Genomic DNA, 16,497 nt, shown 5'->3' on the forward strand with positions numbered 1-16,497 from the left:
TGTGTTCCTGTAAATGTGTCACTTATTGTAAGAGGTCACTGCTCACACAAGCTCGATGCAGTCCCTAAGGATATGATTCATTTTCTGTGCGGGAGAGAGAGAAACAAGAGACACTAAGGGAGGGTTAAGTAATCATGAAATTAGCCACGCTAAAGCCTAATTTATACTTTACCACACAATGGTGTCGCTGAAAATAACAGATTTTATGTTGTGCAACTTATTTAAAATGATATAGTCATATGTAACGCTTGTGACAATTTGTTGTCATGGCCCTTTGATAGCGCACACATCTGTGGTTATTAGGCATCATCACAGTGCCATGCTTTAAATGTACGGTAATGTGTGGTTGCTGTTTAGCTTTCCTGTATGTCTTTGAAGCATTATACTCAACTTTTGGCACCATACAGCATCTGTTAACCTCTACTGCTCACCTGTCCCTGTATCCCTACCTCGCCTCCTCTCTCCCATCTATGCGGATGGTGGTGGTGGAGGAGGGGTATTGGGTCACTGTTATGAATACAAATCACTTCAATGTCCTTGCCCACTGGGGCCCCATGTAGCCTACTCCTGCCTGCAGCTGAAATGAAATTCAAATAGCATTGTGGAATAATGTAAATAAAATTGATCGAATGATCTAATTAGATCGAACGCCAAATTTGACACACACTTTTAGTTTCTCTCTCTCTCTCTCTCTCTCTCTCTCTCTCTCTCTCTCTCTCTCTCTCTCGTGCACACATGCACACAAGCTATAGCCATCTACCTCTGGTACAAACCCCTATGTGAGCAACCGCACAGCCAGGCAAGAACACTGTGTCACCGCATTCCTATTTCCTCCAGACACTCCTCAGCCAAGGGCCCTCGGATCCCTCATTTTTATTGCTGCCAGAACAGCCATTTTACCGTCCTCTTTATTAAAAAACATATTTCAGTATAGGCAGGGTGGTAAGGCAGAACAGGGCAGGGGACGGGGCTGGAGGCTGAGGACTGAGAGATGGAGAGAGTAGAGCAATGGGAGGGACTGGGAATGCTGGAAGCTGCTGCCTCATGTACTGTATGTAGTGGTGGGTGTGTGTGTGTGGGTGGGGGGTTGGGGTTGGTGCGATGGAAGCTGTGTCCTGACAACTTGTCAGACCGACAGGGCAGCACAGACATGACATACTGCAGCTTCATCTCGTTTACTGCACCGAGGAAATGGAAGGGGACAGGAGACAGCTTGAGCTTCGGCCAACGGCTCCACTGAACCGAGCACAAACACTGTTGACTGAGGGAAGGAGTTACAGTACGTTAGGGCGAATGCCCTCTGAGGCAAACCGAAGCTAAGTGATCCCTCATAGGGCCATTGGGTTTCACAGAGTGTCTTCCCCTTACGCCAGAAGGTCAGCCAGATGTCTGCTTCCGGCTAGCGGTGGACCAAAGGGATATTTCACTTTCAAACAATGTTTGCAGTCATTTTATCATCTACTCTGGCTTTTGTGAGCAGTGAGCAAACCCAGGCCGTTTTAAGTTGCTTGATTCAGTATTTAGATATTTTATGTATTATTATATATTTTTTTGTTTTCCCCCAAAATAAATGAAAAAAGTAATTGAAAAAACACTGCCCCCTCACTCATTAGAAGACAATATTAGACACCACTAGTAAGGACGTGTGTGTTCAATTAATCTAACAATGGAGTTTGAAGTTACAATGGGATTGTATTGGAAGGGGGCGTGTCTGAAAACATTTAAATCTATATACTGAATCAAAGCAACTTAAAAACGTTCTGGGTAGATGATAAAATGACCACAAACATGTTTAAAAGTACTCGGTCAAATATTACTCAACTACAAGTGAAAGTTGCTCTGTTTTAAAAATACTTTTTTTAGTATTCAAAAGTACAAATTACAAAGTACAAAAATAATCAATAATAGTGAAAATAGACGATCTACAAGCTTGTGTGTAGTGATGCGACACACTGTGAGCTTGTAGATCGGCTATTTTCACCTTCCTAGAAATGTAAGAGGAGTCAAAAGTTAAATAAGCTTCTTTGAAATGTCCATATTCACCACTGCTGCCGGCCCACAAGTACACTGTAAAATGCTGGATGTGCTGGACTGGAAATGTTGGACTCTGAGAGTGTACAATTGGAACCAAAAGGGCCCATACAGGTCATTTTGGTTCCATTTGTGTACACAGTCAGTTAAATAAACACTGATGATTTTACTATGGACTGCTGTATGCATTCAAATCAAGTTGAATTTTGTTCAGGATGAGGCTGTTATTGTCTCCGCCAGGAGACTATGTTTTCACTTTCCGTCCCCCCCCCCCTCGGCCAAGCTAACATTGGTCAAGCCTCACGTGACACGTGACAATACGTTGAAAGAGTGTGCTCTGATTGGCTAGTGAGACGCATGACGTATCAGCGGCCTATAAATAGATGTGTCACTTTGAAAGATTCTTAGCCTCTTTCAAAGTGAGGTAAGACAGGAGTAATCACGAAATGGCTGAGAAATGGCGGAGTAACACTTAAGACAGGATTAATCAAGTAACACTTAAGACAGGATTAATCAGGAACAGTACTGGCGGAGACCTGTGCTCCGAGGAGCACATTTTCTAGTTCACTCTATTTTGGCCAAATACATTTTCACATTTAATTCAGATTTAGTAGGGAATCGCTTATAATGTTAAGAACAAAGACAAAGACTTCTTTAAATTCCCATGAGTATGTATTCCCACGATGAGCTACCTCTAATATGGTTAATACAGTACATGGCCTCGGCGAAGTTGTAAGAATGCTGGCCTATTTTATAAGATCACGATTTTGCCCTATCTGTGCAGAGCTGGTATCCAGAACAGAGACAGTCACCCTTGAATAGGAGGCCTAATACTACAGTGAGGCACATCAGCTGAGACTTTTCTGTCTGTTCTGTTCTCCCTCTTTTTATGTCTCAGGACTAAAAGTTAGCTTTCATGACTGTCTGTCACATTCAAGTTTTTTTTTCTAGCTCCCCAAAGAAGGAAAAAAATCGCATCTCTCCAAAAGAAGCTTTCTTTTAACTGCAGAGCGGAGCAAGCAGATCCAGCGGTCATTTCTCATTTAGTCTCCTCTCGCATAGCTCCGCAAGGCTAGCGGAAGTCTGGCGGCCAGTTTCAAAGAGAGCGAGGGTCCATTTCAGTGGAGCTGCTCCCCGCGTATAGCTTAAGCTGTTTAATGGATATTAGAGTAGGTATGAATTCAGAGTGGGCTCCATTAAGCGGTGAGGTGTGGTTTTGGAGTGGTGCTAAGTGAAGGGGGAAGTGCTGACTAGGCGGTGGACTAATGTACCTTTCTGTCCATTACCAGCCTTGTCTACCTGTCTGCCCTGCACTACAGAGCCTGTACGCTACCAACTATCATCCACCACACACCCAGGAAGCCCTTACTGGAACAGGCCCTTACACGGGGGGGGACTGCATGGGTGGAGGCAGCAAATCTATTCAGCATCGATCCTTGCCCATTTAAACGGAAGATAAAGCATTTTTATTATCAGGAAATCACATTTACATAGAAGCACTGATGGACAACTTTCTGTGTCTTATTTAGCATCTGCACAGTAAAAAAGAACCTCAGTGTTAATGAATCCACGAGAGTGTACTAATGTAACCAAATGGACCCGTAGCACTGTGGATTGTGCTGTACCATTTAAGAGTGGATTCATTTTTCTGTTCCTTGCGTCAGTGGTCGCAAAGCATTTGCTGCACAGTGTGGCAGAAGGCATGTTATTAGCTCACTATGAGGCTCCTATCAGTGTGAGAAAGACGATATATCATTAGCTCCCTGGCAGAATGATAAACCTCTTGAATCCTACAGAGAGTACAGTATTACTTCAAATGGGAGACTGCATCGCCTCTGCGGAGGAAAAGAGAATATGATGTGAGATAGAGCTGCAAATGTATAGAGCAAAACATATTGTGTTATTGACTAATGCAATATCACGAGAGGATGCAGTTTTTTTAGATGAAAAAAATCTCTCAGGCGTCTTCCTAAACAAAGTTTAGTCATTGTGTAGAATCACAGGCAAATACTGTAAATCAGGTTTAAATTTGTAATTTTTTTCCACACATTGCAAATCACATGCATGTAATACACACAGCAGTACAGTACACACGTGCACATGTATACAGTACAGTAGATAGGTAGGTAGGTAGTTAGGTAGGTACCGTAGGTACATGCATACTGTACACATATCAGTATGTAGTATATGATGTTTTGTCAATATCATTTAGCCCTGAGGGAGGTGGTGGTTGACAGAGCACTTCGCTCAGCAGTGTATTTACGTGTGTGTGTGTGTGTGTGTGTGTGTGTGTGTGTGTGTGTGTGTGTGTGTGTGTGTGTGTGTGTGTGTGTGTGTGTGTGTGTGTGTGTGTGTGTGTGTGTGTGTGTGTGTGTGTGTGTGTGTGTGTGTGTGTGTGTGTGTGAATCACTCTGTGATTCTAGAATGTTATACAAACGACAGTAAAGGCCACAAACAAATTAAGTTTAAAAGGATCTCTATGGGCTAGGCTTACAGAGGTCTGCAGACCAGGGCATTAGTTGATCGGCCCAGTAAATCTTAGTCAATGGTTGTAGTACCCTATGGGGCATTTAACTGGTGTGACCATTAATGTGGCTGCCTTGTTTGACCTTGTTGAGGGAAATCCTGTCAAAAACCCTCACTGGCCGAGTGGCCGTGAAGATATTGAAAATAACCCTCATTGCCTACTGCTGCAATACAAGATAGTGTATGATAGTAGACAGTATGTACACTTAAACACTGACATCTCAGGGTGAATGTTGCCATTTTGTCAATGCACACAGTGTTTGTTTGGGTGCCGTTTTGTGCGCGTATGTGCACACGCGCATGTCTTCAGTGTTGTTCTGCGCTTTGACAGTTCAGTCTCTGTGGAGCTAGTGTAGAATGCCTATTGCCTGAGGGCTGCAGCCCAGGTCTGGTTTGGACCACACTCCACAATGGTGTATCATTCCGTTCTTTCATCTGGAAAAAAAAAGGATGGCTTGATTCTTCTCATAGATTTTTACTACAAAGCACCAATGTGTAGGGAACAGATGGGGAAAAGGTTGAAGGAAAATGCTCATTAGTTCATATAACTACATCCTATAGTATGCAGGACTGTGGGTGCAGAGCAGTATTTACAATGCTGTTTGGTTGCATGCAGTAATAATTAAATGAGAGGGTGATGATATTTTATGGATGTACTGTTTTCCTCCATTGCTTTCTTGTTACCTTTGGCCTTTTCCTTTTCTGTAAATGCAATCTTTTTGAAAGTTGTCCTTTGTCTCTCCCCACTTTGTTTTGTTTTCTTAACTATAGGTCCGCTCACAAAAAAACACGACGAGTCTACAATGAACAGACCCAGGGATGAAGGTATATTTATTGCATGCTTTTATTCTGTTTTCCTTTTCCCTGTCCCCTTTGTTTGTATTTTTTAAACTCCTGGGAGCATTTACATTCACTGAAAAATATATTAATGTGTTTGTGTCTGTGTTTGTTTATCTATAATCATCTTCTCTTTCTTGCGCACATTAAATTGTCTTCCGCATGTCTACATTATGATAGGCTGAATGGTAAATAGAAGCACACTCAGCTTTCTTATCTTTTCTTATTAGAATCCCGATTTTCCTTATGCAAGCTCTCATTCTCTCTGTCTCTCTCTCCATTACACACAATCTCTCTCTCTCTGCTTTCCACAATACGCATACAACTGAAAATACATAAATAAGCACACGCAAACCAATTGTTTTCACAGAGGATGTTTTTTTTTAGGGGGCTTAGATCTCAGGGGAGCTAATTGACTTTCCTTCCCTGGTTGCTATGCAGTTGATCACCCACACTCTGATGTTCTGACTGTCCTCTGTGCTGCACAGCTGAAAAATCAATAGTCACTCTTTACTAAACCTGCACCTTGATTTTTGCACGCAGGCTGTATTAAAAAAAAAAGAATACTTGTATAAATAAATAAATTATATATATATATATATATATATATATATATATATATATATATATATATAATTATTAATTATATAATAATAATTATTATTATTATTATTATTATTATTATTATTATTATTTGTGTGTGGATTTACACCAAAGTTATTTGTTTAAAAGAAATAGTCCTCAATGCTTCATTGTCAGAAAAACTTGAATTGGAAAGATTCCAGTGTTTTCTGCTGCTATGAAGCATTTTATCTGATGATTCCCAAAAGCTCCAAAGATCCATGTTCCCAGTGCTCAAAAGCCACCTATACAAGCAAGATCTATTGTACCTGTATTTGACATCTGAGTTTGTGTGGGTGGGTGTGTGTGTGTGTGTGTGTGTGTGTGTGTGTGTGTGTGTGTGTGTGTGTGTGTGTGTGTGTGTGTGTGTGTGTGTGTGTGTGTGTGTGTGTGTGTGTGTGTGTGTGTGTGTGTGTGTGTGTGTGTGTGTGTGTGTGTGTGTGTGTGTGTGTGTGTGCGTGCGTGCGTGTGTGTGTGCGCGTATGTGTGTGTGTGTGTGTGTGTGTTCGTCTGCGTGTGAGAGATGTACTGTACTGTACTGTGTGGTTACTTATGTCAATGTGAATACGTTTTGTTTTTTGCATTTTTGGCTGCTGTATGCATGTTAAATTTCCCTTCCCTGCGACTCTAATTCTGATGGTTTAAAAAAAGACAGACCTGCAGTAGCTACTGTATAATCCAATTGTGCGGTATTATAATGTTGAAAGTGGAGGGACGGATCCATGCGGCATTCTTGAGGAGAGGAATGAAATGATGGCACAGAGATGAAAGACGAGGGAAAGCTGAGAACTAAGAACACATGGGATGGCAGAGAGGTTGAAGCCCCATTTATGCTTTGACATACGTCTGTGTCACACCGAAAATAGCCGATCTACAAGCTCACAGCGCTTTGAGCTTTGTGTGAGCTTGTAGATCGGCTATTTTCGCGTGAGACATGAATGAGGCCTGAGATAGAGGGGTGGAAAAATAGTCCGAATGAAGTCAAGGGCATGATGAAATGACATTTATAGAGCGAGGGAAAGAGAGTGAGACGGGGAAGAGTGAGAGGATGGGAGAGTTATAGAGCTTGACCTTTATTCTGAAACCTGTCAGACTGTATAGATCAGGCTTGTACACATAAAACAAACCCGATTGTTAATTTAACTCTGAATGTGTAAGAATGGACCTGTACAGTCAGGATTGGAAGAAAAGGTTGGTTCACTATCAATGAAAGTATAGTAAATAGTAATTTCATAAGGTGTTTTGGGGATTTATTTGGTGCTTGGGATTTTTTTTTATATTGGGTTTTGTGTTGGATTGGCTTAGAATTGTTCGACCAGAATTAAAATGGAACTCCATGTGAATGACTGAAGGAAACAGAGATGAATGGTGGAGACTAGGGAGAGGCTAGTCCCATCAAGAGTTGATGCATTACATTGAGCAGCGGCAGATATTGAGTAGTATCAGGCTAAGAGGGAAAGAGAATGGGGTGAATAATGTGCCAGTGTTGTGAGGCAGACAGGCAAGACAGTGAGGTCCTTGTTGGCCGTATACAGGCCTTGGATTTGGGCTCACGGAGACCCCTTTCACCCCTCCATCTATCTCGACACGCCTTGTACTGAGCTCCTTCAAGTCAATGTCACCAACCAAGCACTCGGCGCTGATAGCGAAATTGTAGCCTACACGTACGGTCATGCACAAACGTAAGCAGAGAGACAGACGGACCAGAGACTTGGTTAGTTTAATTATACTTTACAGCGCCTGTATGAAAATAGCACAGAGCTTAAAATACACCACACCCGCCATCACTTTACATTACTTTCTAATTGATGGTTATTAAGCCAGCTGTCTGGTTTAATATGAATCCTTCATGCATGCCCACATGTGAGAGTCAGGAAGCGAGTTATTAGCATCAGGCATGGCGTGTGGACACACACACATGCACACACACACACACACACACACACACACACACACACACACACACACACACACACACACACACACACACACACACACACACACACACACACACACAGACACCTGGCTAAATTAAAACCATAAAACATATGAAGGCATGCTTATATTGATGCACACATGAAGTACTGTACACACGCACTCTACTTACTTACATATTTATTTTTCTGGCTTTTTAGTGTGCAATACATACTGCTGATCAGAGTCATATACAAATATTAAAACAGTCATAATGAGAGGAGCTCATGTCTTACTTTGTTTAGTTTTATGACCAGAATATCATTTCAATTCAGTTTTTACTTTGTCATACCTTTTGTGTTGTCTTACTCGTTGTTTCAGTTTTGGTATATGGACAGTTTTAGTAATATATGGTTCTAATGACATACAATATGTCAGTATGTTATTGTTATATTATAATAACCTTATGTTTCGGTGACAATAGGATTTGTCACCTATTCAATGTGCAAGGTGGAATAACTTGTATGCATGAATCCATATGAATGCATATGGCATTGCTATATGTGCTTCTCACCAACCCCCCGCGCACGTGCGCGGCACGCACGCACACACACACACACACACACACACACACACACACACACACACACACACCATCCCTGATGAAAGTGCACTCCACTATACACAAGTTTCCTAGAGCGTTGTGGGCATCACTTCCTGTCGATTTCATTGGATTTCATTGGATCAAATGGACAGGAAGTGATGCCCACAACGCCCTAGGAAACTTGTGGATAGAAAGGCCAGTATTTCAGAGATGGTGACAAAATGCACCTCATCTCCATAGTGTCAGTGGGTTCTAGTCAGTGTTGATTTTGACAGCAAATTTTGATTAAGTCTACTGTAAGTCAGGGGTCTTCAACAGGGGGTCTGGGACCCCTAGGGGGTGGTCCTCAGAGGTACTACAGGGGGTCTACCAAATCTTTGTGTGATATAGGATCATTGTTTTTTACATTAACCACTTGAACCCTAGCATCCCTATTCTAAGGACAACTTTAGCCGAAAATAGCCAATCTACAAGCTCACAACGCCTCGCACTGCGAGGCGTTGTGAGCTTGTAGATCTGCTATTTTCGTCAAAGAGACGGGGGGAAAAGAGCAGACCAAGTGCAGAGTGAAAGTTTGCTAAGTATTGACGATTTAAGTCGTTAAATGTCTTAAAATACACATTAACATGAATCCAACATCTATGAACAGCTTTAATCTGCAACACAATTTTATGTAATATATAGTGGGGGTCCCTGCTTCTTCTTTCTCTCAGAGAGGGGGGCCTTGGGCTGAAAACGTTGAATAGTCATAGTCTCTTGAATAAAATCATATTTTTGTCATCTGAAAGGTTTTACTTTTGTCTAGTTTTAGTCGACTAAATATCATAAGATTATAGTCGACTAAATCTACAGTTGAATTAGTCGACTAAAATGTATTTTGGCAGGCCTTGATGGCGTTGTAATGGCTGTAATGATACTAGGTTGCATGCTGAAAATAGCTGGTTTTTATTTGTTGACGAAATTGTCCATATATTTAGTCTCAGTTTTAGTCATCGTAGCTTAGTTTTTATTTAGTTTTCGTCAGTGAAAAAAGGTAGTCGACGTACAATTTGCGTCATAGTTTTAGTCAACGAAATCAACACTGGTTGTAGTGACACTGCTATTGAAATGGGAGCTGATGACCTCTGTCAGACTAGAGCCTCAAAACTCTCAAGCTCTCAAGAGACTCACAGAAAGCTGTTGTAAAGGCGTGAGTGTTGTCATGACAGCCAAACAGCGACATGTCACACCTCTGTGCTGGCCTGGTAATGCTGGAATAATTGAACGTGTTTACATCTCCTGTGGGAAATCAACAAGGGCTCATGATGCACAGGAGAGGGGGACAGAAAAGAAATGGAGGTTTGGAGTGTGTGACCGAGAGATGCATTTTGAGAGATTGTTCTTATCTCATAGGTTTGTGTGTGTGTGTGTGTGTGTGTGTGTGTGTGTGTGTGTGTGTGTGTGTGTGTGTGTGTGTGTGTGTGTGTGTGTGTGTGTGTGTGTGTGAGCGCGCGCACGTGTGTGTGTGTGTGCAATGTATATATTGTCGCTGTCGGTTAGAAACGGTTTTATGTCCAAAACCATTACTTTGGAGGAAATGGTAAAAAAAAAAAAAAGTGTGTTCCACCTGTGGATCTAATGTAGTTATTATTTAGTCACAAGCTCTTGTTAATACTTTCCTTGATTAAATGTCAACCTTGGCCTCCTCAATGTTGCACTGTGATGCGTTGTGAGCTTGTAGATCAGCTATTTTCGCTACTTCAGCACGACATTGTTCATACGACAAATTAAAACAGGTCATTCATTTCTGGAAAAAAATGATTGAAGATATGGAGAGATACAAGGTTTCTGCCCGACTGCGACAATATGCTTTCTCATTTTATTTTGTGTGTGTCTGGGGGTGCGTGACTGCGTGCGTGCGTGCGCATGCGTGTGTGTTTGCGCGAGCGTGTGTGTGTGTCTACCTGTGAGTGATGCACCCTAGTGCATGTGTAACCTGAGATTTGATGCGGGCGGGTGTGCAAGTACGTGAGTGGAATTTGTTACCACGGCAACAGGCACCGAGTGAGTCGGTGCAATGGAATGGCTGGTGCAGTTCTATTAGAGAGAGGCAGTTTCCATAGCGACTCCACATCGCAGCTGCCTATGCAAGAGTGTGTGTGTGTGTGTGTGTGTATGTGGCGACGCTTGAATGCTGCACGAATCCCTGTGTGAATGTCGCCGTTCATGAACCCTGCTACGTATGACCCGCAATGTAACATTTGATTGAATCTAATTCCTGCTATCTCACGTCATATCTCATCCTCCACCTCTGCTGGCTCTTTTTTAATTCCTTTCTCTCTCTGTCACTCTCTCTGTCTCTCTCTCTCTCTACCCCCTCCTCTCCTTATGTCTCTCTCTCTCTCTCTCTCTCTCTCTCTCTCTCTCTCTCTCTCTCTCTCTCTCTCTCTCTCTCTCTCTCTCTCTCTCTCTCTCTCTCTCTCTCTTGTCTCCGAGTGCCAAAGCTCATCAGGGTAAACAGATGCTATGGCTGTTATTTATGTTTCCACTTGGTCTGGCGTTCACACGAATTATCCACAGGCCCTGCACAGCGCAGACGTGCAGCCTAACTGGGCTGCTCTGGCATCTCTCGTAGCCTTATGGAGGACACACAGATCATACCACAGACACCCGGGTGTGTGGGGGGGGGGGGGCACGGTACACGAGCTCGTGCGCTATGAGCTGACAGAGTGTACCATAGCAACACACTGATGGGTGGGCACAGAAGTTTCAGTACCAAATACCTATAACAGAGGGCGTGCAGGGACTGACTACACCATTTGCTCCACGCTCAGAATGGCAATGTACCATCGCAACACAGCAAGGAGGACAGTATCATGAACGGAATTAAATATATAGAGGACAGGCCCATTGGGACAGACACATACAACCATATACACATGCCTGCTTCTTGCCTCTAGTCTTCCAAGGCATCCTCCTCTCTTTTCTGCTTATCAATGTCAGGGATTTTAGGAGAGCAAGTTTGAATGAGAATACCGCATGCAATTCTCTTCCAACCTGCCATGGTAGTACTCACCTGCAGAGTTTAAAGCCACTGCCACTGCCTCTGTACCTCCCATATAGATGATTACATACTGTATGATCTTGTGTAGGTAGAATTTACATAATGTATAATGATTTACTTAATGTTTTTCCAACTGTATTGCATTCATGACTACATGTGTTGGGGTTCTGATCATGTCTATCTGTGTCTCTCGGACATGCAGATATCCGGGACAGGCGTAAGAAGCCAGTGATGCTGTTCATCCATGGAGGCTCCTACATGGAGGGCTCAGGGAATATGTTTGACGCCAGTGTCCTTGCCGCCTATGGGAATGTCATCGTGGTCACCATGAACTATCGCCTTGGTGTGCTCGGTAAGTTCGGTCATTATATGCTAACCACAGCATGCAAGGCTTTTGACACATCAATTCACTATTCAGACATTGCACGTTAGTAGTGATAATATTACGTTTGATAGGAACTGTGCCCCTTTCATACCCAATTTAATACCCCTCGGTTCCTCTGTGATACCCACACCGAATTTGAAGTCGATTGCTTGATACCCGACAGGACAGATAGATGCGCGCTCCACGCACACACACACACACACACACACACACACACACACACACACACACACAAACACACACACACACACACACACACACACACACACACACACACACACACACACACACACACACACACACACACACACACATACACATACACATACACACAGAGATTTCATGCATTTATAGAAGGATAGTGACACAACCTACAACCGTTTTTCAATACAAAGCGGTGGATTGAATTGAACTTGGAGACTGGAGAGAGAGAGAGAGAGAGAGAGCTCAGGGACGAGTATCAGCAGGGGATGAACATCATAGTTGACTTTTGCAAGCACGAGTACAACTTCATGAACACAAATTAAATTTCACAATTCACAGATAAGTGGATTAGATCATTATTTCCTCTACAGTTTGTAATGGGTTTTGGAAGAGTTTTGCAAGCAATCACACAGTATCACCAGGCCTATTGCACATCATTAGCCTATGTGCCCCAGGTACTGTAGACAGATATCATTATCATTATGCATTATCACATTCTTCAAATTATGGTGAGGCCTCCCCGCCCTCAGTGAGCTCTCATGAATCTTGAGTTAACTCTTCTATTGTCAATTTAGCGTTGTATTCTTTGTTTAGAATGCATTAAAACACACAAGCAAGCCCTCTAAATAATGACATGTTCATTTAGTGGCCCCGGAGTCCCCCATTGTCATGTCATATTTTGATTGCCTGCTTTTATTCCCCCCACATAAAATGTGTTTGACGCACCAGCTAATACCTTTGATGTGTTTTTGACAATTAAAAACAGTAGCTGCACTTGGAAATGTGTCTGTTTGATGTCTCCGGAATGGGTTGTCAGGATACCACACGAGCACACTGTACACAACAACATCCCCGAGAGTTAATATATAACAGTTGTCCATTATTATTACGCTGGGAGTTCAATTAACCCATTGAGACCTGAAGCCGATTCTACATGTCTCCTAAATCCCAACATTATTCTGAAAAACGTTTCTATATCAGTGGTGCTCAATCTTTTTCATGTCAAGGACCCCCAAAATTATATGTATTTGGCCGCGGACCCCCATCAAAATATGTTGTTCCAGTGACCCCCAGAAGCAAAGATTTGAGTTTAAAATGTTCGCTTTAAAAATATATATATTCAAAGATTTGCACACATTTTCACGATTTTTCAAAAATAGCAGATCTACAAGCTCGTAGCGCGGCACTCGGTGCCGCGCTATGAGCTTGTATATCTGCTATTTTTGAATAGCCCAAAGTGTAAAATAATGCTTTTTAGCTCAAATCTAAAAATGACACAGTTCCAGGTCTTAATGGGTTAACCATCCGGATTTTGCTGTGTACACTGCATACATGTATAAGTCCTGTAAGTGTACGCTGAGCATTGTGAATGCATATCCAGCCCTTGAACCAATGACAATCAGTCGGCTGTTCACAAAGGATGGCACTTTTTGAAAGAGGTATCTGCGTACAGGCGATCTGCAGTGGCCAGGTTGGGTAATCTGATCGTGTTTATTGCAACATGCCTGTTTCAACATATCAGAGCAATGATAAACAGAAATGGGAGCGCTTTAGGACGCTGTCCAAGAGTGGACGTGAGCGTAAACAGAGGGTTGCATGATCCAGACTATTATTGACAGTACCAGTGGATGACAGAGAGACAAGGACAAATTGAGAGTTTGCGAAATGAGTCGCTGCACCTGCAGCTCTGTCGCGCTTGATTTGCACTTGTTACATGGTGCTTGATCATGTGTCCTGTATGGTTTCCGACAGCTGTCAGACAAATTGGAAACATTTTGCAGGCTGAGCACACCGTACACTGTCAAATCCGGAGGGTTGCATTAACTCTGTGAGTGTACAAATGTACCCGGGTGCATTTGGTTACAGAATTTTACTGTGTACGTTTTAGGTACATCATAACCACATGAACCCGGGTGTCATATTTGGTGAACATTAAGTGAACATTCTGTGAAAACGGCAGATCTGCTATAAGTTGCGACCCATGAGCTATTGGCTATTGTAAGTTAAGAGATATGGTGTACTGTAGACTAGAGGGGGGAAAAGGAGGAGGCCAAGTACAGACCCCTGGTTTAAGTGGTTAATAAATACATTTCCTTAATGTTCTATGTAATGCCTTTGTTTGTATGTTTTCTTTGTGCACCAACCCAAAAGGCTCATCAGTAATGTTTAAGTTTTTCTGTCTTACACACAGAAGGGGAGGGGGAGAATGTTCCTTGTGCACATTACATTATGTATGAGACATATACACTGTATGTACATGCACACAATGTGAAACTGTAATCAAAACGTGTAAAGCGCGAACAGAGGTACAGTATAACGTGCCCTATACTTAGTGGTTATGAGAGATGACGCAGTGTCCTCAATTCCTGTAAAAAAAAAATAAAAAAAAATGTTTAATGCGTGGGCGAATAGACTGTGCCCCCCTTTCTCTCTCTCTTTTGCTTTCTTTCAGATATGCTTCACGTAAATGGGTTACTGTACTAAGGCGATTATCTGTGTGTGTGTGTGTGTGTGTGTGTGTGTGTGTGTGTGTGTGTGTGTGTGTGTGTGTGTGTGTGTGTGTGTGTGTGTGTGTGTGTGTGTGTGTGTGTGTGTGTGTGTGTGTGTGTGTGTGTGTGTGTGTGTGAGAGAGTGATACTGTACAGTATGTGTACATACACACACATTCTGTCCATGTTCACACCAGTCTCTCCTTGTGCATATGAAAGCATGTGTATATTTACAGATTCATGCATGGAGAGTAATATACTGTGACTATAGTGCCATCTCGGCACATGCTCAGCTCCTCTTTTGGACAATGTGAATTAGAATCAAAAGGGCAAATACAAGGGCTCAAAAATGTAATTGTTCTCTGTACTCACACACACAGATTCTAATCATTTATGTTAACCTCATTGCATACGCCGCCTGTGCCTTTAAGAGAGGAATATAGGGTGTCAGGAAAGAGGGAAGAAGAGAAAGGAGGGAGACATATGAGAACGGTAGAATCACAAAGAGACAGAGACAGAGAGAGAGAGAGAGAGAAGGGAAACAGAAGGGGGGAGATGGGAGCGGTCTAAAAATAAACCATCAGAAGTGCTTTTCAAATCGGCATCAGAAGTGCTTTTCAAATCGGCAGTGATGCAAAGTATCCATTGAAACATATTAACGCAATGTGAACACAGCACCTTACTCAATCGCCTGCACTGGATTTTCATTAGGGGTTTCAACAACTTATACAGCTGCTGGATATCCTTATGAATGTATGATATACCCTTTGTTTGTGGAGTAAAATGGATGTATGAAGAGACATTTTTACAATGTTTGCTGTTGGTGAAGAAGACTTAAGATTACTCTTCTTCTCACCTCTACTACCATCTTGCCCTAGGTCTAGAGAGCCTTCTGATTTGTGTTGCACAGCCATCTGTTCAGACTAATTAACTAATTAACTAATTAATGAACTCTGGGGAAAGGCCCACCATCACTAGGCTGTGCAAGAGCAAGAACATTTCTCACCTCAGGAAGAGAGATGAAACACTTCAACTAATAATGTTTTGCCATCTCTAGTAATTATCTCTTTTCCCCCCTTTTTTCTTTTTTTTTACCAGTAAGGTATCCACACGTTTCCTAGGGCGGCGTGGGCATCACTTCCTGTCGATTTCATTGGATGTCATTGGATTTGATTGTTTTTTTATTTTTCTTCCATAAGCTCTTTTTGGGTGCACGGTTTGTGAACAAAAAAAAGTTGCAGGAATTCAGATCATGTGATATCTCAATTGTCACAGAGTTGAACAATTCAACATACTGTAGTAGAGGTGTGCATAGTTGAGTCATGTTTGGGTTTGCAGCACCCTCTGGTGTTGGTAAATTGATATACCTACAGACAAGTACTAGACCCTTTGCGGCCTCGAACTAAAAAAGGAGCGCATATCTCCACCAGGCTTGGTTGCCTAGCCAGGGCTGTGTAATTTGTGGGTTTCCCTCGCCAGGACATGAGGTAGCGGGGGGATGTGTGTGTGTGTGTGTGTGTGTGTGTGTGTGTGTGTGCGTGTGCGTGTGTGGATGATGTTCTCTTTTCTTTTCAATTCATTTTGGCCTGCTCTGCAGTAGAGCCATTGAAAAATGAATGTTTCTCTCTTTCTGTCACTCATAATATATACTGTGTGGGCAAACCAAAATGATTTTGCTGTTTTGAACACAGTTAAAAGAGTGATACGCTGCAGCAAGCAAAGATGTTTGGCACCAATCTGCCATCCCCCAATCCATGGATGGATGGATGGATGGATAGAGTAGATGGTTAGGTTTAGATAAGATAGATATTGTGCAAATTTGTGCAAACTAAGTCCAAATATT

The 16,497-nt window shown here is 42.4% G+C and overlaps 1 protein-coding gene across 1 annotated transcript in view; it reads left to right on the forward strand.

The window, feature by feature from the left end:
• nlgn2b (neuroligin 2b) overlaps positions 1-16,497 on the forward strand; it is an 84,913-nt gene that overhangs the window by 47,589 nt on the left and 20,827 nt on the right. The window contains exons 3-4 of the mRNA XM_084074927.1: positions 5,329-5,382; positions 11,779-11,928. Coding sequence (XP_083931053.1) covers positions 5,329-5,382; positions 11,779-11,928 — 204 coding nt within the window. The remainder of the gene's footprint in view (positions 1-5,328; positions 5,383-11,778; positions 11,929-16,497) is intronic.

Source organism: Gymnoscopelus microlampas (assembly GCF_963454915.1).
Source record: "Gymnoscopelus microlampas genome assembly, chromosome: 12".
NCBI classification, from domain to species: Eukaryota; Metazoa; Chordata; class Actinopteri; order Myctophiformes; family Myctophidae; genus Gymnoscopelus; species Gymnoscopelus microlampas.